General features: G+C 38.2%; 1 protein-coding gene across 3 annotated transcripts; it reads right to left on the bottom strand.

Moving 5' to 3' along the window:
- Nucleotides 1-1084: 1084 nt before the first annotated feature.
- On the bottom strand, nt 1085-21224 carry ERGIC3 (ERGIC and golgi 3). 3 transcript variants are annotated; one of them, XM_060772420.2, is made up of 14 exons: nt 21098-21224; nt 17744-17814; nt 16789-16876; nt 15964-16083; nt 15619-15712; nt 13836-14001; nt 13299-13356; nt 9618-9632; nt 6611-6642; nt 5908-6004; nt 5014-5078; nt 4240-4376; nt 2644-2699; nt 1085-1563 (listed from the first exon to the last, which is right to left on the bottom strand). In XM_060772420.2, exons 1-14 carry the CDS (start codon nt 21183-21185, stop codon nt 1484-1486), a joined length of 1167 nt encoding a protein of 388 aa, XP_060628403.1. In that variant the 5' UTR covers nt 21186-21224; the 3' UTR covers nt 1085-1483. The 3 variants fall into 3 exon arrangements, with proteins under 3 accessions (XP_060628403.1, XP_060628405.1, XP_060628404.1); XM_060772422.2 differs by having other exon boundaries at nt 15997-16083; XM_060772421.2 differs by lacking the exon at nt 9618-9632.

The following is a 21224-nucleotide window of genomic DNA, read 5'->3' as shown; positions in this document are numbered from 1 at the left end:
TGACATCTCTATATAGTTGCTTCAGCACTATAAGAGGGTTTTGCGAGACCAGTCACCGCCATTGCCGTGTGGTTTCGAGGCAATGGTGTAGTAATGGTGAGGCCACGGACCATGTTTTCGTTCTTGCAGACCACTGGTGGTCCATGGAATCGCTGATTTAGTCCAAACCACAAAGGTATACACAACTAAAGCACTTCTGATAGATATCCATCCAACCTACTTAAAGATCCCCAAAGATGAAGCGTCCTTATCAACGTTTTTAATTTCCTCTTGATATTTTTTTGGCCAACAAACAACTGGTATTTGTACATAAACCTGTAATTTGGATTTGTATTTAACAGAAAGCTAGAACCCTAAACACACTTACTTGGGAATTACTGAGGAGGATGTGGGCTAGAAAGTATTCTAGTCAGCACATATTGGGCAGAATACGAGACAAAAGTCTTGTTTTGCCTTATCAGTTTTACTTCTCAAATACTACTATTAGTGCAACATAATTGGGCTAAAGCATTCTGATCACCACTACAATGAACACAAGTTTCATATGATGCTCTTTTGATAGGGATATAAGGCTAAGATACAGCTAACTGATGTGTGAGGCATTAAAGGAGAGAAAAGATGGGACAAGATTAGCAAAACGTGTAATTAAAGCAGCAACGTCCCTCCTACTCTAAAAGGTCAACCAATTAATGGAAACCTTTTCATGATGGATGTCCACAGGATCATCGCGTTCAACACCTGGATTTCAAAGACTTAAACACAACACCAGTGATTCCAAGAAGGTGCTGAAGTTGACCAGATGTGAAGGTGCCTAAGGCAACACATGCACTTTCTAGGCAGAAAGTCAGAGAATGATCTCAAGGTAGGGTCAGAAAGATTCATATTAGAAATGTGAGATAGCCAATGTCCACTAGATAAACCAAGGTGTATAGTACTTTTCTTATTTTTCTAAGGCATATACAAAATGGGGACTTTCTAAGTACTTAAAAAGAAAACAATGGACAGCTAGAAAGATGGGAAGTGATCACGTCTTGTGGGGCAATATTATTTGATGCAATATTTCTTAACAGAATAAACAGAGAACAAATATTAGGGGTCTTTATTAAAACTTCTTCCTGAGAAATTCTTCCAAACACACATCCTAAAAGTATCACTGGATACAAATTAAATACAAAACATTATTTTTCCCACATGTAAAAGGTCTTGAGTTTCACATTTTGGAGCCCATTGCTCTTTGCTTCAGAATCTAGAAATTGAGAGAAACGGCAACGTATAAGGCAAGTACTGAAATCTATGGTCTTGATAACTGCCAGAAAAGATGGATGTATAAATTAATGCCCTCTTTCATTTGTTCCAACTAGGAACTATTTTCAGTGTTTCTTGAAATTCCAGCAATCTTCCCTTGGAACACTATCAGACATTGGCCTAAGAATTGATGTTTTTTGTTTCTTTCAAGTTCTTTAAGGAGTGTGCAGACACTATTTTATGTCGTTTTCCCAAGTTCTATTTTCTTCTGAATGACCCGTGCAGAATGGTAGATTAAAGAGTCAATGAGTCCTGCCACTGGGAAGAGAAAAAAAGAGTCAATCTAGATGTTCCAAGTCCAAACATAAAATACTTTAACACAATGGCTAACACAGAAAAAAAATAAGCAATTTGCATTCTTCAGAAAGCAAAAAACAAAACAAAAATAAAAACAAAAAAACTCTGCTCTGCAGGTATAGAGATACATTTCTATGCATGCTAAAGTATAGGAATGATACTGCATACCTGAAGAAATACGTCATACATAGTAAATAAACTAGACATCACTGTTCATAGGAAATACTTTGGAAGAGCACCAAACAATGCTTATACAACAATATGCTTATTTACTTTTTTACACAAATGCACACAAAGATTATAATCTTGTATGGCTCAGTAGTTCCATATGCCGGCTTATGCTAGACTGAGCCATAGATCATCACCGCAGACTTATTGTACAGCCTGTGAAGTCTCTTCTCCAGCCATTTCATGTACAATGGGGCGCAAGGATGCTCAAGAGTCTGCTGGAGGCCTCAGTGTAGCTGCAGTGATTTTGCATCTGGCTATGGAAGTGTGCACTTTGGGCACTGCTGTGAGAGAAAGGAAGTGCCAGTCTCTACTCCAAAAGAACATATGAAGCATACCAACACCAGGCCAGCATATTGTTGTTTTCCTGTGTTCCATCCCAAATTCTCTTACTTGCCTAAAGCTGCCAAGTCCTAGGAGGAGCTACTGGCTTTCTTAGCAGAGATAAGCAGGGTGAGGGAAAGGCCAATGCATTTTCCCAATATTTAAGATTTTTCAAGATGCATCCTGTACATATTTTCTACAAAAAGGTTAAATCAGGTCACACTCTTGGGACTTGACAGCAACCAGGCAGTGGGGGAAATGCAGAGCTGCACATCTGGAGCACATCATACACTTAATTAACATCTTCGTCATATTTTAGCATTTGTTTTCACTACTAATAATAGTTCTGTTATTTTTGTAATTAATGAAGATCTTTAAAGTTGTCGTTCTTAAAAATGCTTTCAATAAGTATCCTGCATTGCTCAAAACATTTACAAACTAAAATGTAGACCAAAGATGGTTCGGATCTCTGAAATGCAAATCTAATACCTGTAAATATTCCTCCAATAATGGCACAGACTCCTGTGAGAAAATGTGTAAAGGACCTAAAGAGGAAACAAATGTTTGTATTAGGAAGTATTCACGTTATAAATTACATATTTCTACACTGAAAAAACAAACAAAACATGAACTTCACTTGACTATGTATACTGCAAAAGTGGCCATGCTCCAAAGGACGGGAGATTCACCCCCACTTTTAGCTTTATAAATATGCCACTGCATCTATATTTTTGATGTTTGAGAATGACATCCCATTGCTAATGGCAATCTTCAGGGGCTATTTTGCTCTTTCAGGACATAATAATAATAATAATAATCATCATCATCACCATCACCATCATTTATATTCTGCCCTCTCTCTCCAAGTGGAGCCCCTAAAAGACACCTCCCCCCCCCCCACACACACACCAAAACTACATTCTGAAAAAGTTGAGTGTTTAACCGAAAATGGAAGAATTAAGATCAAAAGCAGTGTGAGAAGGAACAGTGGGCTTGCAGGTCCCACAACTAATACAATTTTAACTTTATTTACAGCATTTATATACCGCTTTTCTCACCCCAAGGGGGAGTCAAAGCGGTTTACACAGAGATAATGGCAAACATTCAATGCCTTACAACTACAACAGTAAAACCACACTTTAAACATAAATCATATTAAAAACAGTACATCATCAAATATCAAAACAGTTATTAAAACCATAAAACAATCCCATCAGTTGAGTCGTCGTTCCAGTCCTTGTCCCACTAAAAGCTGCATACATCTATTGTCCAAAGGCCTGGTCCCAGAACCATGATTTTAATTTTTTAGATCTGCGAGGGAGCAGATCTTACCTCCTTTAGGAGTGTGTTCCATAGACGGGGGGCCACAGCCGAGAAGGCCCTGCTCCTCATCCCCGCCAGCCGCATTTGCGCTGTTGACGGGAGCGAGAGCAGGGCCTCCCCGGATGATCTTAAATTGCGAGGTGGGATGTAGGGGCAGATGCGTTCAGACAAGTAAGCTGGGCCCGAACCGTATAGAGCTTTATAGGTCAAAACCAGCACTTTGAATTGGGCTCGGAGATGGACCGGCAGCCAGTGGAGCTGGCATAACAAGGGGGTGGTATGCTCCCTGTATGCCACCCCAGTTAGTAATCTGGCTGCCGCACATTGAACTAACTGAAGTTTCCGAACCGTCTTCAAAGGCAGCCCCACGTAGAGCGCATTGCAGTAATCCATTCGGGATGTAACCAGAGCGTGGACCACTGTGGCCAGATCAGACTTTCCAAGGTATGGGTGCAGCTGGTGCACGAGTTTTAACTGTGCAAAAGCTCCCCTGGCCACTGCCGAAACCAGGCTCAGCGATGAGTACAGGATCACTCCCAAGCTGTGAACCTGCGTCTTCAGGGGGCGTGTAACCCCATCCAACACAGGCTGTAACCCTTATGCTTTAGGAATACTTTGGTAGCTATCTTAATAGGTTCCAACAGAACAGAGAACTTCAACAACCAGTTCAACAGTAAATTTGTATATGTACAGAACATGATACAAGCAAAACATTTCATGGGGGGAAGGGCTAGCTCACAGTTTCATGTGAAAACCACTTGCCTGTGTTTTTCTGTTAGTTTTACCATCATTGGAGAAAGCTCATATAGCACAAATACGCCAGGCAGACCCTGGTCTCCAATCAGCCCATTAGCTATTTTTTCATGTCTAGTTACTGAAAACTGATTTGTCCTGACCACCTAGAGAACACAAAAATAGAAAACAGTTTTAATTAAAAGATAAACAGCACAATACAATGTTGGATTTATGGCCTTTAGGACGACTGTATTAAATTATGGTTCTCTGAATTCTCTCCCATTTAGAAGCACTGTTAAGTACATTTTGCTTAATTCTCTCTTCCTCTTCTTTATATTTACACATACGCATAACCACATCATTACCATAATTTCTCTACATTTCCTTTTCATGCCAGAGACACTGGCTAGAATTCTACTGGTGACTTGCTCTCATGTAACATTCAGTTCTGTCACCATTACAGTTTTTCAAGCATTGCACAAGAAATTATTCTCCTTGCGCAAGGCCCTCCCTGCCCACTGAGTGAATACTGCCACTATCAGCTACCAATTTTTTTTGGTTTGGGTAGGAGAAGAAACTCCATAGTTTTCCTGGGCCACAAAAATGGGAGAAATGCTGGAAGCAAATAAATAAGGAGTGTAAATAAATCAATCTATCAATCAATTCTTATTTAAAGGAAGCACAGGCTTCTACTTTTTCACTGGCTGCACAACAGAAGCCTGACTCTAAAAAAAAAAAAAAAAAAAAAAGGAAACAACTAAATCCAAGACCAATTTTTTAAAAAAATCAAATAGCTCTTACCTCACCATCAACCTTCATATATATTGTAGGGACTACTTTTACAAAGTACTGGAACATCATGGAAGCTGAGAAGCAAAATAAAGCGTTCAGAAACAAAGACAACAGAAGTGAAGATTTAAAGAGATATGAAGGTGGAGGAAAGTTTTCCCCTTGAATGACAAACACTCATGTCATATCACAAAGTCTTTTGAAAATCCTCTCCATAGCAGAAGCTAGCTCATGGAACAGACATTAACATTTACGAAAGAGAAATTTTGTGTATTTTATTGCACAGAACTAGTCACACATCCATTTGGATCCTAAGCAAAACCTTCAGCTGCTTTGTAGATAACAGAAGACACTGAAGATACTGACACTATGCATACCTGTATCCACATGGTTACAGACTAAAGTACTAGTATCCATAAATCAAACAAAGAGATGTTCCATTCTGTAGTTTACTTTGTGTTGAGTATATTTATGTATGCACTATAGGTTAATATCTTAGGTACTTAAATTAAAGACTGAATGTTTAGAGAAGAATTGACTTAAAATGGGTTCACTTGTGCAAAGTATAGCACTGAGATGGGAAATAAAAGGATCTGAAAGGAACCTATACAGTTCTCATATACATGCATCACTATCTCTCCGACAGGAAGATGACTTTTATAGAAGAAGAGCAACTGAGAAGCTGAATGCTCCCTTCCCATAATCTCAAAGAATGGCATAATAGCTCTTTGCTCAACTCTGAGAGATATTATAAATAGAATATTGATAAAAGCATATCTATGCATCTCGTACAATATTACCACATGTGATTGTTTGTCTTTGTTTTCGGGATTTATTATACTTCACCATTCAACCTGAAAATGAGGTGTTAGCATACTGAAAATCTACTTAGTTTGAAGCCAGTACCTTGCTGAGCTGTGACCACTGTTCCATCAAGTGGATTCACAATACCAGGGTAATCTCTCCCAAATGAAAGGTGCTTGATAATATGGGTCATATTTATCTGGGGAAAAAAGGCCAACATTTTCAAGCGGTTACAGAACCAACAAAGGGCACTTAAAAAAACTGATGGCATTCTCTCTTCTTGATAGAATCAGGTCTTCAATAGGTGTAAATTAGATCAGTCATTTTCCATTTTGCTCAGTCTGAAACAGAGCAATAGCACTTCAGCATCTGTGCCTGTTTTCTGCAAGCTGATGATGCTAATGTTGCTTCCCGTTTTTTATCCAACATCATGAATATACAACCTTAGGGCAAAAGCTGTGCCAGAAATACACTCATCTCCCTGCAATTATATATATTCTCCCTCTGGGAGCAAGAACCCCAGGAATCAGATATGTTGTTTATAGGCAGAGGCATTACCAAAGAGTAAAAAGGCTCCTGCAGAATATACTTAAAAGAGGGAAGACCTCTCAGCAATATTTTGAACTGCATGCTCATCAGCACACAATTGGGTGAAGTTTTTATTCCAAATCGTGCCTTTTGATTTCTACAAATTCAGAGGCCATGCTAACGCCACATAAATCAGTTGTATTTGCACTGGCACTTGTTCTCTACCCCTTCAGACATGAATAAAAAGTCCACAGTCTGCCTTTCCCAAGGTACTTACATTGTCAAGTCCAAAGCTCTGCAGATCATGAACTGTAAGAGAGAGATAATTTTGAGATTATTTTGCCCAACCCTTTTTAATGGGAAAATATTTTAAAATATTCAAAAAGAAAGTAAAATTATAGCATTCTTACAAGCACAGCATTTCCTAATAAAGCACATGGCATACAATTCATTCAGCAAATATCTTCTCATCTCTTTTTCCACACTAATTAGACATGCAAGGAGTGAGATGCCTCTCTTTTTCTATCACTACTTTATTGCCTACTTTGGCTACTGAACGACATTTTCCTAGCTTCAGTTCTGTAGAATATCATTTTCCAATTTGCAAATATGACTTCCATCAATTGTTAAACACTTAGGGCATGAGCAATATAAAATTTCCAGTAATAATATCTCAATTTAGTTGCAATTCTTCCTTGAAAAGTTGCCAGTTGAAAATATATAATACAACTGAACCTTTTGACATTTGAGAGGACAGGAGAGTGATACTAGACAGTCTATTCTCAAGCTTACAAACATATGGAATCTGTTTTACATAAAATGCAATAGATGCAATAGAATCCCAAGTAAATAATATAATTCTGTCACACTATTATTTTCTAATTTTAAGAGTACATTTTCAAAGTGTGTACAAAGATGTATTAAAAATCCACAATGCTTCCCTGACAAATGTCATTTGAAAACTAAGTTAAACTTACATCTCTCTAGATTATTTATCAATATTAAAAAAACAATAAAGGGTGACAATATCATCTGCAGATCAGGAAGACATGTTATCATCTTACTATTGAGAAATCATATAACTTTCTCTCTCTTTGCAACAATCTAAAAAATGTACAGGATCTTTATAGATAGCTTCTATTGTTTTATTTTTGTGTGAAGAGAACAGATTTCTTTCGCTCTCATTTTTATGTTTAATTTAGTATATATTTATATACTGTTTAGTTTAATATAAGTTTATCAAGACTTTAATTTCTGAAGTTCTAGCTGTATTTATAAATAGGGATCAATTCCTGCTGGAAATAATTAAACTTTAATCAAAAAATGCTAGAGTGCCTGTCTTTCACAGAAAACAGACACCAAAAGGATATCTGGAGGATGTCTCCTTTTCAATTAATCATGACCAACAATGAATGATATATATTTTAAAAAGTAATGATTAAAGATTAAATTCTTACTGTTAATGTCCAGTACTGGCAAGAATCTGAATACTAGGCTTCTAAGAAATTTCTAATATTGCTGTTCTCTTTAAAAAAAAAAAACCCAACACATTTATATTCTTGGTTCTTTATATTAATTACTGCTGTAGACATGAGTGGTAGAGATATGTAATAAGTGGGCTGTTTAGATTTATTGTCATCACCAAAAACGTTTCAATTTGCTATGACTATAATCCTGGCTTCATATCTCTTTCAGTTCTAAAGTAGAGCTTTCCAAACTGTCTGTTGCAACGCGTTAGTGTGTCGGCTGCATTGTGTAGGTGTCACACAAATGTAACAAGAAACATCTGCGTCTCTGTGAAATAAGCAATAAATCATATATACTCATATTTAGAAGTATAAATGAAAGATTTTCATGAGATATGTTGTGTCCCTATACATTTCATTATTACAATTTCTGTATGTGTCTGTATTTCTCATAAGGGGTTAGTTTAACCTCCAGTTTGCTAGTAAAACTGAATTACTGTGTCACAAAGTGATGCATAAAAAGTGGGTCACCAACATGAAGTGTTTGGAGTTTCTATTCTAAAGTCTCTCTCACTTCCCCTGCCTAAAACTGGTGCACCTGTCTGGCGTTATTCTAGTGTGCCATAAATGGAGCTACCACAAGAGAACCTTCAACTGGCCGACATCACCAGGTTTCAGGAGATTATATAAAAACATGCAACTTTAGACCTTAAAGAACTGTCTGACAGCAAAACTCTATCCTGAAACTGGGAAACAACTGTTTTTCAATTATATTACATATGAACAACTCCTCTAACAGCTTTTAAAATTAACCTAGACATTACCTCTAAGCTGTAATCATCAACTACCTTGGTAACCAACTGCTAGATCAGTGGTTCTCAACCTGTTGTCCATGGACCACCAGTGGTCTGCAAGAATGAAAATATGGTCCACGGCCTTACCATTACTACACCATTGCCTCAAATTAGATTACCACATCAGCTCCAGATTATTAAATATGGTTTTCTGTGGGTGAGCACATGGCAACTACTGGATGGCATATGTTCTGTATCAGAAACTAGAGCTGATGTGGTCTGTCCAATGCAGTTTTCTGAATGAGCACCCCAAATAACCAAACCAAATCTAAAGCTGACGAAAAACTGATTCATAATCCTTTTGATACTTATGTTGGAGAGTGGTTCCTGGTCAAAAAAAGGTTGGGAACCATTGTGCTACATGGATAGAGAAGACATGTTTCTAACTCACCCTATTCATAAAAATTCAGAGTATTACTTTTTTCCCCTTTCTTGCACTGAAAATCAATAGGATTTGGCCTAAAGTGATTGGAATTTTTAATAAAACTAAACAAGCACACACCACATATTCAGATGACTATTGTACCATAAATTTTATTTTCACTTTCAACACCATAATCACTTAATGGAGAGCAGGCCTGTACCCACACTTCTAATCCTTGAAATCAGTGTGTTCCACAGAAAATATGAAGGGGCTTCTATATGTGCACTGCTAAAAGTAAACAGGCTCTCTATCTGGAATATGAGGACAGAGGAGATAAAAAGGCCTAATATCACGGTTTTGTCTTTATGATCAGTCAACATAGTTTTAAAGAGGAGAACAGAACTGTGAATCAAAATGAAATCTTTTAAAAACTCTGATGTCTAGAGAAAAATATCCACCTGTAGTCCTCTGACTGAAAGCATGCAAAGTCTACTGATAACTCTAATTCTTAAGCAGTGCCATGCATCAGCTGGAGAAGTTTAATTAGATTAAACATGGATGGGACAGAATTAATAAAGGAAAGAAGACAGCAACACTTACTCTCAACAGCGTGCACTGCAAAAACGAGCAGGATTAAGAAAAGAAAGAGAGAAATGTTCAGAGCTCCACACTGTAAAGCAAGGATGCAAAAATCAAAGGCAATTTAAAAAAATAATTCTGTTGATAGGAGCACTGGTTATGTTGCCTACAAGACCCTAAGCTTACAGCATACATTTTGTGAAATCTCCACCAATATAATCAACCAGAGATGAAGCATTGGCTGTCTACTGCTGGACAGTAGGAGGTACAGAATCACGGAAGAAATCAATACGCTATAAGCTGAACTATATCAAGTATTTCTTCAACCCGTCCCAGCTGAGCCATCCTTGTGAATGTGCTTTGCAAAAAGAGGATTTCATGGAACACAGAGTATTGAGTATTCAGTCTTGGATGTACAACACAAAGAAGGGGGAATTATTCAATTTCCTACTACTCTTTTTCAAGTCTTCCCTACAGTGAGGAGACATTTGAGAATGAGCACAACAGACATTGTATCTTTTAACTTACAGTGTGCAAAGTCTAGCAAGGAATTAATTTGCCTTTAAAATGAGCATGAATAGCCACTCTAATATCATAGATGCATAGGATGCCCCTGTGATCTATTCTGCTTTTTCTGCCCTGACCAAGTGAAGCCAATTTAAGGGGTATCTGTTAAATTTTCACAATGTAATTCAATAGGAATACACAGCATTTTCTATTATGATTGATTTGACAGATGATTAGTTTATAATCTCCAGAGCTGAGAAGATACTTGGGACCAAATTGCTAGAGATACTATTCAAATTCACTATATTTCACTATATTAAACATTTATTTATATCTATGAGCAACTAGACATGTTGCTCATAGATATAAATAAATGTTTAATATTCTGTCTGGTTGCTCCTGACACGATAAATAAATAAATAAATATATCTATGAGGTTTAATATACATGGATGAAGTGCTCCAACATACCTATTCTAAATTCCACTTAAGTTGAAGGAGACCAAATAGTATATGGGATTGCCTCACTTGTCTTTCAAATGATATCTGTCAGGTCAGGTCCTATACTAGAAACAATGGAGTGCAGTTGGAGCCAGGCAGGTATCTATATTCAAAACCAATGTCTGGAGAGTCAGCCATTGTCCATCTCTGTCACAAATGTTGTAATATGGACTATCAAAAAGACTCTAAAACCCATTATCTTCATCTTTCGATGGATGTGTATGGTAAATTCTTATTTACCCCATGTTGTTCTATTATAAACTTGCTTTAACAAGGAGAGCACAAATAGCAAAGCAAGATCAACTGACAGTATCTTAAGAGGCAGGAAGACATATAGAAAATGAAGTACTGAGGCAATAGAAATCAAAGGAAGACCTTATGTGGCCAAACAAACACTTCATAAAAATGAAAATTCTAAAATTGTGTATAGGTCTATGAAGTAGAAGCAACGAGAGGATGAGAAAATAACTGAAAAATGACAAAATATGAGCCTTGGAAGGAATGATGGAATTTTGAAAGAGCAAGAAAACGGGATGCAGAAATGTTAGATATGGGAAAACTTAAAATATATAGAAAAATGGCAGTTTTAGCAAAATAACATTTTTTGTGAAATCTCAAGAGATGGGATAGAACAGAGATTATTCATGTATCTAAACAAGATGAATACTTTTGATGATGTTGATTTTCACATCTAAAACAAGATTCTAAAAACTGAGAAAAATGTTAGCTTTTACCAAAGATTAAATTTGACCAAAGACTAACAGTAGAAATATATATCTGAGATGATTAGCAGAATTCATTGGTAACACATTTCTATTTACCAGGGTATTTGTGGAATTCTTAGCAAAGGACAGTTAAGTCAGGAGAAGAACAGAAAAGAACAGAAAATCCAAAATTGCCATTTGGGAGGATATAGGAAACAAAAGCCAAACAGAAAATATACGTTTTTCCTTTTAAAAAGTTCCCAATAGTACAAGGATGTGTTATTGAACAGGAAACAAGCAATAGGTCAATGACGTATATGGCGTACTAATCTACAGAACTGTCATACAGAGGCTCTGAAAAGACCTATTGCACTTTGATAGTAGGAATAAAAACTAATAATGGAGAGTACCCAAGCATAAACCTTGAGAGGAAGCCTTTATAAGGGTTGCAGACAATTGCTTCAAGGTATCAACTGGATATGTGTGCTCTGTTCATTTTGAGGGGGGAAAACCCTGAGGAAACCAAAATATTTCTTTCATGAAGCATTTTATTCACTTTAGGTCACAGTCCAATAGTTTGGATCTATATATTCACATCCTGACTTTCATATGAGAAAGAAACAGAACTACACAACAGTCTGCAGCATTATAATGTGAAGGTTTTTGGATTACAACTGTAACAGAAACAAGGCAAAGACTGAAATCCTCTTCAAGCTACCAATTCTTGAATGAGCAATTCAGAGCGATGAATAGGGAAACGACAATTTCTGTATTTCAATTACTTATGACTGCATAACTGCAGGGAAGAGGAGAACTTCTTGTATAACAGAGTGTTAGATAGCACCCTACACAAGCATGTAAATTTCAAGCCACAGAATAGCCCAAACTTATGCCAGTGTAATTGCCCAAAAGAATTTAGGCTCAAACAGAAAGTCAAGGGACTAACTGTTGCTGCTTTAAAGTAATGTCAACTTGTATCTTTAGAATATTCGAAATATATTTCTTTGGGGTATTCCGTGAAAGTGAGAGCCAGTATGGTTTTATGCGTTGAGCATTGGACTACCGCACTGAGAGACCAGGGTTCAAATCCTTCCTTGGCCATAGTGTGAACCCATTATGTGACCATGGGGAAGAGACACTCTTGTCCTCAGAGGAAAGCAAAAGCAAGCCCCCTCCAAAGCAATCTTGCCATAGGTTTGCCGTAGGGCAGGCATGGCTGTTAGGAATTGCGGGAGTTGAAGTCCAAAACACCTGGAGGGTCAAAGTTCGCCCACGCCTGCCTTAGGGGCATCGTAAGTTGGAAATAACTTGAACAATTAGGTGAAATTGTGCTGAAATTTTACTTAGGAATGTTGATGTTTTGCTTCATACACCACTCTAAGATTTGTAATTGAAAAGCTGTTAATAAATGTTTTAAATAATATTAGTTTATTATTTAAGTTGTTAAATTAATTCCTGATTATTAATACTTATTGGCTACTTTAACATTTTAATCCTGACACTGACATGGCTATTTATAGTATTAGGTTTATGAAAGAAAAACAAAGATCTGGTTAGACTAAATGTGGCAACAGAGGCAGGGAAACACTGACTTTCAAAATGTATGGGATGACATTCCCAGCACTCCATAACCTTAGCTATACTGAGTGGGGATGACAAGACAAAATGTCTGGAAATCTAGGTGTTCAATACCCTTGCACTACAGTTTTTCCCCCCTCATATATATAGAGTCTTATGTTTACCAACAATCCTAGTCCCTTCTCACTCTAGTGATAGCATACTAGAGTGGTTCGTGACAGTTAACAGTATTTCTTAAAAATCAGAACAAAGGTGGGGCTATCTGTGGCTCTCCGGATGTTGTCAGAGTACAACATGTAATTCCTCATCACTAGCTAGTATAGCAGCCCTAGATAGCCACAACAGTGTTCCCCCTCTGGTTTAGAAAAAGGCAACATCACAAAAACGATTCAGAAGAATACAAACTACTTTACCATGAACATGAGACTGCTGGAAGCTTTTTCCTGGTGCAAAGTGAAAATTACCAGCTACCTGTAAAAAGACAACCACACCTCATCAAACTATTCAGCAATCCATAGTGTGCAAGTTTGAAAATAATCTGCTCCTCAGAATTGCAAACAGTATTTTATAGTACAAACTCAGATTCTGATGTTGATGTTGTATAAAAATCATCCAAAATTAGGTAATACAGCAGAAAAAATTACTGGACAGATACAGAAGATACCTTGATACTTTATTCACTTTCATACCCAGAATCATTATTCCTGTATGTGCAAAATCTAGATACCCAAGAAATATAGCACTCTTAAAATTGTAATTTTAGTAGTACTTGGTTAGATCTTTAATAGAATAATATTTTTACTTTTTATTTTTAACTTTGTTTTCTCTTTTTCTTCCCTTTGTTTCTGTATTTTGAATGCACAAACATTAAAGTTTGTTTCCTGGCCACCTTTGGCATTAGAATTCCAAACATCTGACAAAATAAGAGTGATAAACATGACAAAACTTACTTTATTAACCTCTAGAAATCCATACACTTTGCAACCTTCATTTTTCTGTTCTTGCATTTTTTGGCTGAATCCTTCCCTCTTGCACTGTTCTATAGTATCTGGATTTTTAAAGGCCCAGCCTCGTCGCCTATATGCTTCTCGCACATCGTCACAAGTATTACAGCACCTGTGATAAATAAATCAACATTACATTCAGTGGATGTGTTCAGCTCTAAAATCATAAAGCATCTACAAGCTGAAAATGTTTCCTTTCATTCTGAAAATATTGTTTTACCTAGAACTCAGTATTGCCAACTTATCCTGGTAGGCTGAATTCATGCATTTGTTTTCCAAAACCAGATGGATAGTCACTTCTAGTTTTGTATAAGGCCATAGAGCTTGAAATCATTTTTCCTGAGGAATTCTACCATGGAATATTCCATTCAGAGAGATTTTACAAAAACATAAAGGGCTAAAATAGATCCTGGGGTCTTTGATATGCTAGGTGCAGCTTGTGGCCTTCACAAGATATATCCCTGCCTTATAAGGAACTGCCAAGGGGCATGAAGTCATACGCAATCTAGAACTCCTTGTCATCCAGTCGGAATGGCTTCTATACTTCCAGAACAGTTTATCTGAGTAGTAGTGTAGCTTACATTCTAAAGCAATCCCAGTTATGTTTTGAGAAGCTTTTAAGAAAGAGGCTGGATGGCCACTGCTCAGGGATGCTTTGGGGGTAGATTCCTGACCTGGCAGAAGCTGAAGTAGATGAGCCTTGGAATCCCTGCCAGCAACATGATTCTAAGCTGAAGGTATATGCAAGTTTCTCTACTACATCCTCAACAGGGAATGGGACTGAATCATCTTCCATTCAGGAACTGCCACACAGGCCAATTTACAGCAACAATGATTGCTATATGAAGCCTTGAAAATATCTATGCAAACAAGACCACAGAAAGTTTGAAGTTACTGCTGCAATTTACCAACTGCAGCTGTAACTAGCTTCCATGAGTAAATAACTGATTTTAAAACTTATGCATATTTGACTTTGACTCAAACATAAGCATTTTTGTACAACCATATATAGTCCTCTCTGCTATTATGACTTTACTCACGGAGGTAACATTGCCTTCCTGTAATCATGGTAAGCGACCAAATCCTATGGAGAGTTAGGCTCCCACTCCCTCTATATATAACACGGGCCAACATTCCCAAAATGGTACCAGTTTTCCCCTTTCAGCTCTATGAACATATGCCCACTACCAGTCACCATCTGCTCACCCACAGAAAATCATAACCATATTTAAGAAATCAAAGCTAACATGCAATTTTCTGAATCAGCACCCCAAATAGTCCCAGGAACAGGACTAAAAACCAAGACACCAAGGTTTTTTTGTTGGGCTGAGTAATTAATGCCACACAGAGTTGCTATCATCACCTGAAGGACAGAAAGGTAATGATGTTCCTTCTTGTCCATTTATTAACTATGATGGCCTCTTGAGCCCCGTCAACCCCATCTTTAAGAAATCGGAACAGGAGAAAAACATTCCTGACTATAAGCGACTATGTAATCACTTCTTTCCAGAAGATGTAATACAGTGGTTCTCAGCCTGTAGGTCCCCAGGTGTTTTGGCCTTCAATTCCCAGAAACTCTAACAGCTGGTAAACTGGCTGGGATTTCTGGGAGTTGTAGGCCAAAACACCTGGGGACCCACAGGTTGAGAACCACTGATCTAGAAGTTACTATGGCTATGCAATCCTTTTGCTCAATCCCATAGGTTATAATGAAAGAAGCCAAACATACTTTATGTCCTCAGACTCTGCTCCATAACAGCTTTCACAGCGGTCAGGATCTAAAGAGTTTGGATCAAATATCGTCTCCTCTTCTTTTCCTAGCTCTGAAATAAAGACACAATACTAGCACCAGCAACAAACAGATTAAGCATTACTCTATCAATGTAGTGTACTCCCAGCCACTGCTAAAACAGACATGCCTCCATTAGCAATAGGAAATACGTGGCCCCTATTTAGACAAGGTGCCTATTTTGTGATTTCAACTACCTTCATACCAGATGTTAAAGAATAAAACCCCACTGTTAGCATCTTGTTGAAATACTGCTCCCACAGTGGAACAGCAAATCTATTCTACCATGTCTCTCTGCCTCTGGAGTCACATGCTTGCCATCTTTATCCAAGCGCTGCTTGAAGAGATTGTGTTCGACATCTAACTGTTGCTCTCCAGCCACATCCATCGCATCAATGCTCAAATCTGAAAAATATCAAGCAGGATAAGATTTTCTAAGATCTCAAAATGGTACTTTAAAGTTGCAACTGCTTGATGTACCCACTGCATTGACACAGAACAGAAGAAAGAGAATATAGAGTTGTTCTCACAGAAACCTCCCAAGGCTTACTATGGTTGACTAGCATTTGTTTTTAAAAGACCACCAAATATTTAAAAATGACATCTACAGTGCTATAAGTGGCTATACTAATAAAGGAATTTTCACTAAGTAATGCAGCACAGACCTACACAAATAAGGCTCATCAATCCCCAACTAAAGAGATCTCACACATATTTATTTATTTATCGTGTCAGGCAACCAAAAAGTTGTATTACATTTTTAACAGAACAAACAGAAAGGCTGGGAATAACATAGTCCCAATACAGTAGCAATGTCCTTATAACCAGTTATGTACAAAATAGCTTTCTACAAATAAGAATTCTGGATGACATGTGCCACAATTCATCATATGCTGCAGTGTAAAAAGTAATAAGCAAGCAAGTGAAAACGGAAAAAAAAACTTTCTTGCACTATATCAAAACTACCACCTAAGAACTGACAACCCTCACACACCTTCAAAAACATTGTTTCTACAAAGGTTTAAAAAAGCTTGGTACCAGTGTCACAATACTGTCCAATTTTCACTGTTTTATACAACTAAAAGGCCAGATTACATCGCTTTTACTTACAAGCACATGGCATATGTGGAAAGACAACATCTATGTTTATCCGTAGTTTATCTCCTCGTGACTTGTCAACGTATAATTCTGGGTGAACCTGATAAAAAGACAAATTTCTTTCAGAAATCATTTCATCTAGAAATTCACAGGAACTGTTTTGCTGCCTTCCAAATTTTGTTATGGACATGTACTTCTAGCCACCCTACTTTCAGACAACATAAGAGAAAAGGAAATTCTGTAGGATGTCAGAGAATGACAAGGTTAGAGGCTATCGAATATAAAAGACCATAGCCAGCCTTGATTACCTGACTAACAGGATGTAAAGAATGTAGCTCAAGAGCGTTATCATATTCAGAATCACAGTGAGTGAGTTACAAGTTAACTTTTGTCTTCCTGTTCAGGTCATAATCTCTAGTGAAGAAAATGACAATACCTAGAGACGCAATTATTGCTAGACATTACTGGGGCAGGAGAATGAACACTATAACCTTATTGACCTCCTTTGATCAGGCAAGCACGAAGAAACAGAGGATCTCAGTGAGCAGGAAAGGAGAAATAAAACAGAAATAGCACATTGTGCATTCCCTTTCATCTGTGAGAAAAACTAGTCAACATATGTTACATAAATTTGTTATATCTAATCAGGAAAACAGAGCTTTTTATACAAAATCATCATGACAAGGTCTGGATAACTTTTTATCAACTGTGAAAATGTTTAAAATTTTTATCACTCCTATTCTAAGAAATTAAGGTTAGCAAACATGGCCTCTTTCTTAACTTTACCAATTGTCATGTGGAAACACTGGTATGCTGAAAAACCATTTATTACAGTAACCCAATGAACAAGGAGCTGGCTCTAATGTTTCATGGGCTGATACACTATCTGTAATTATTGATGCTTCCAGCATCAGAATGTAAAGACAAAGCCAGAATTGCATTTGGAAACAGAGCTAAATTCACTTACTTCCTTTGTGAGATAGTACTGGAGCTCTGAGAAGAACAGTAAGAACATGATGAGGCCACTTATCACAGTCACTGTAAATAAAAAGAAAAGCAAACATTGCATATAGCTATATGTTTCCACTTGTACTCATCCTAGCATCTGGTAACATGAGAAGTTGTTTATCAGTCTCTATACTGAATAAACAGGTTGCTTGATAACCGAGCAAGTTAAAAGCCCTTGAATACTTCCCAGAAGCTTCCAAAAATACAAGAATCCCTTAAGAGATAAAGAGTGCAAGACATAAATCAATGGCCAGGTGAAGTTTTCCCATAAAGCAGTGATTCTCAACCTGTGGCTCCCCAGGTGTTTTGGCCTACAACTCCCAGAAACCCCACCCACTTTAGAAGCTGTTAGGATTTCTGGGAGTTGAAGGTCAAAACATCTAGGGATCCACAGGTTGAGAAACACTGGCATAGAGGAACATAAGACAAAATAAACACCTGGCAGAGATAGGAGTGCCAATTCAGGAAATATGGTGTGCTCTTTAAAAAGTAAAACAGATAGCATGAACATATAGCTGTAGGAGACAATGTGCTGTGGGATATATTTCAGAGAAAGGCATTGGCAAAATTAACTCTGAATCTTCCTTGTCTAAAGAATACAACACAGGAATTATAAAAATGTAGATACAAGTTAATAATCCAGTTCAGGTCCAAGCTATTTACCCGACAGCATCCCCTTGTACGAACCTGCCCGGACCCTGAGATCTTCAGGAGAGGCCCTTCTCTTGGTCCCACCTCCATCTCAAGCTCAATTACTGGGAATGAGAGAGGGCCTTCCTTCTCGGTGGCTGCCCCTCAACTCTGGAACTTCCTGCCCAGAGAAGCCAGAAGACCCCCTCCCTGCTTTACTTCCAGCAGCAGGCTAAAACCTTTTTATTCAGGCAGACTTTTAAAAATATGAAAGTGTTAAAGATCAATTCAGGGGGTGCTGTGGTTTTTAACTTTGAATATTGTTTTATGATGTTTACATAGGTATAATGTTTATTGTGTTATCTTTTAATCCTTGTTTGCCTGAGCTTGTCCCCATGTAAGCTATCTCGAGTCCCTTCGGGGAGATGGTGGCAGGATACAAAAATAAAGCAGCTGTTGTTGTTGTTATTATTATTATTATTATTATATGTTTTCATGATTTTTAACTGGGGACTTTTTAATACTGGTTATATTTAATCTCGTTTTAATGTTTGTACATTTGTATATATTTTAAAGTTGTTATGCTGATGCCACTTTTGTGTTAAGCCACTTTTTGAGTCCCCTTCAGGGGAGATAAAGCAGGCTATAAATAAATGTGGTAATACTAATAATCCCTTAGCTGAAAATTGGAAATCCACAGTTTTCTACGAGAGCTGCTGAGAATGTGACAGGTGGCTCAAGGTCCACTAATTTCGGTGTCATTCCCAAAATCATTTCACAATGTATTGTCGAAGGCTGTCATGGCTGGAATTACTGGGTTGTTGTAGGTTTTTCGGGCTATATGGCTATGTTCTAGAGGCATTCTCTCCTGACGTTTCACCTGCATCTATGGCAAGCACCCTCAGAGGTTGTGAGGTCATTTTACAATATCTATATAAATAAAAATGTAACGTTCGTTTGTGGGATTAACATAACTCAAAAACCACTGGAGAAATTGCTGCCACATTTGGCCACAAGACATCTACTAACCCAAGAAGTGACCATCACTAAAAAAAAATTGATTCTGTCATTTGGGAGTTGTGGTTGCTGGGATTTATAGTTAACCTACAGTCAAAGAGCATTCTGAACTCCACCAATGATGGAATTAAACCAAATGTGGCATACAGGACTCCCATGACCGACAGAAAACACTAGAAGGGTTTGGTGGACATTGACCTTGAGTTTGGGAGTTGTAGTTCACCTACATCCAGAGAGCACTGTGGACTCAAACAATGATGGATCTGGACCAAACTTGGCACGAATATTCCATATTTATTATTTATTTATTTATTTATTTACTTTGCTTATATACCGCTGTATCTCAAGCCCGAAGGCGACTCACGGCGGTTCACAAACAGTAAAAACAGTAGAAACAGCAGTGGTTCCATACAACATATAACAATTGACTTAACACATTATCCATAAATTACCAATAAGCAATTACAATGCACAATTATTACAAAAAACAACCGTACCCAATCTTCTCATCATCCAAGCGTAGTCCAGGTTCGTCGTCCATTGTTCCATTCCTATGTTCCATTACCAGATTGCACTAAATTACTCAAACGCCTGCACAAACATCCAGGTCTTCACCTTTTTGCGGAATACCATTAGAGATGGTGCTAGTCTAATGTCCGTAGGAAGGGCGTTCCACAGCCGAGGAGCCACCACCGAGAAGGCCCTATCTCTCGTCCCCGCCAGCCGAGCTTGAGAAGCAGGCGGGATCGAGAGCAGGGTCTCCCCGGGAGATCTCAAACTCCTGGTGGGTTCATAGGCAGAGATGCGGTCAGATAGGTAGCTGTGTTCATATGCCCATATATGAACACAGATAGAGTTTGGGGAAAATAGACCTTGACATTTGGGGGTTGTAGTTACTAGGATTTACAGTTCACCTACAATCAAAAAGTATTCTGAACCCCACCAATGACAGAATCGGGGCAAACTTCCCACACAAAACCTCCATGACCAACAGAAAATACTTAAGGCCACCCAGTCAAACTCCCATCACCAGGGCAAGAAAACATAATCAAAGCCCTCCTGACAAAAAGCCATCCAGCCATAGATATATATATGATTCACACACAGAGAAATATAGTATCATAGATTTGAAAGGCACCCCTAAAGAAGGACAATTATATGTTGCATGTTCCAGAATAGGCAATCTAGACATTCTCCACATCAACATTGACAAAGAAACAGCAAGAAACACTGTTTACCCACAAGCATAAAGACATTACATATATGAGAAACCAACACTTTCTTATTACTTTATTTTCAAGATCAGCAGACAGGGCCACAGCATGGCAGGAGACGGTATTATTGTAGTATTGTGTATAAAATTACATTCAGGAGTCCAAGGGTGCATCTACAGCAAGAATGGGCAGACTGGGCCCCTCCAGGTGTTTGGGACTTCAACTCCCACCAGTCCTAACAGCCTCAGGCCCTTTCCTTTTCCTGGGGAGAAAAAAAAGGAAAGAACCTGAGGCTGTTAGGGATTGTGGGAGTTGAAGTGCCAAACCCCTGGAGGGAGGGCCCAAGTTGGCCCATGCCTGGTGTAGAATGAATGGCAGTGAGATGGCCATGGCAGTGAGAGCGGTGCCAATCCGCCTTCCCCCTCCGTCCCAGGCCCGGCGGCCCCTCTCACCCAGCGCCCCTCCGCAGGTCTTGACGCGGAAGTCTTCCAGAGTCTTTGGGAAAGCGTCGAACCGCTTGAGCCTCGAGAGAGACTCCATGGCCGGCGCTCTCCCCGCCCACCCGGAAGTGGCGGCCGA

The sequence above is a fragment of the Anolis sagrei genome, chromosome 4 (assembly GCF_037176765.1).
Source record: "Anolis sagrei isolate rAnoSag1 chromosome 4, rAnoSag1.mat, whole genome shotgun sequence".
NCBI lineage: Eukaryota > Metazoa > Chordata > Lepidosauria > Squamata > Dactyloidae > Anolis > Anolis sagrei.
Note: the sequence above shows the minus strand (reverse complement) of the source record. Positions and strands in the feature narration are given on the sequence as shown.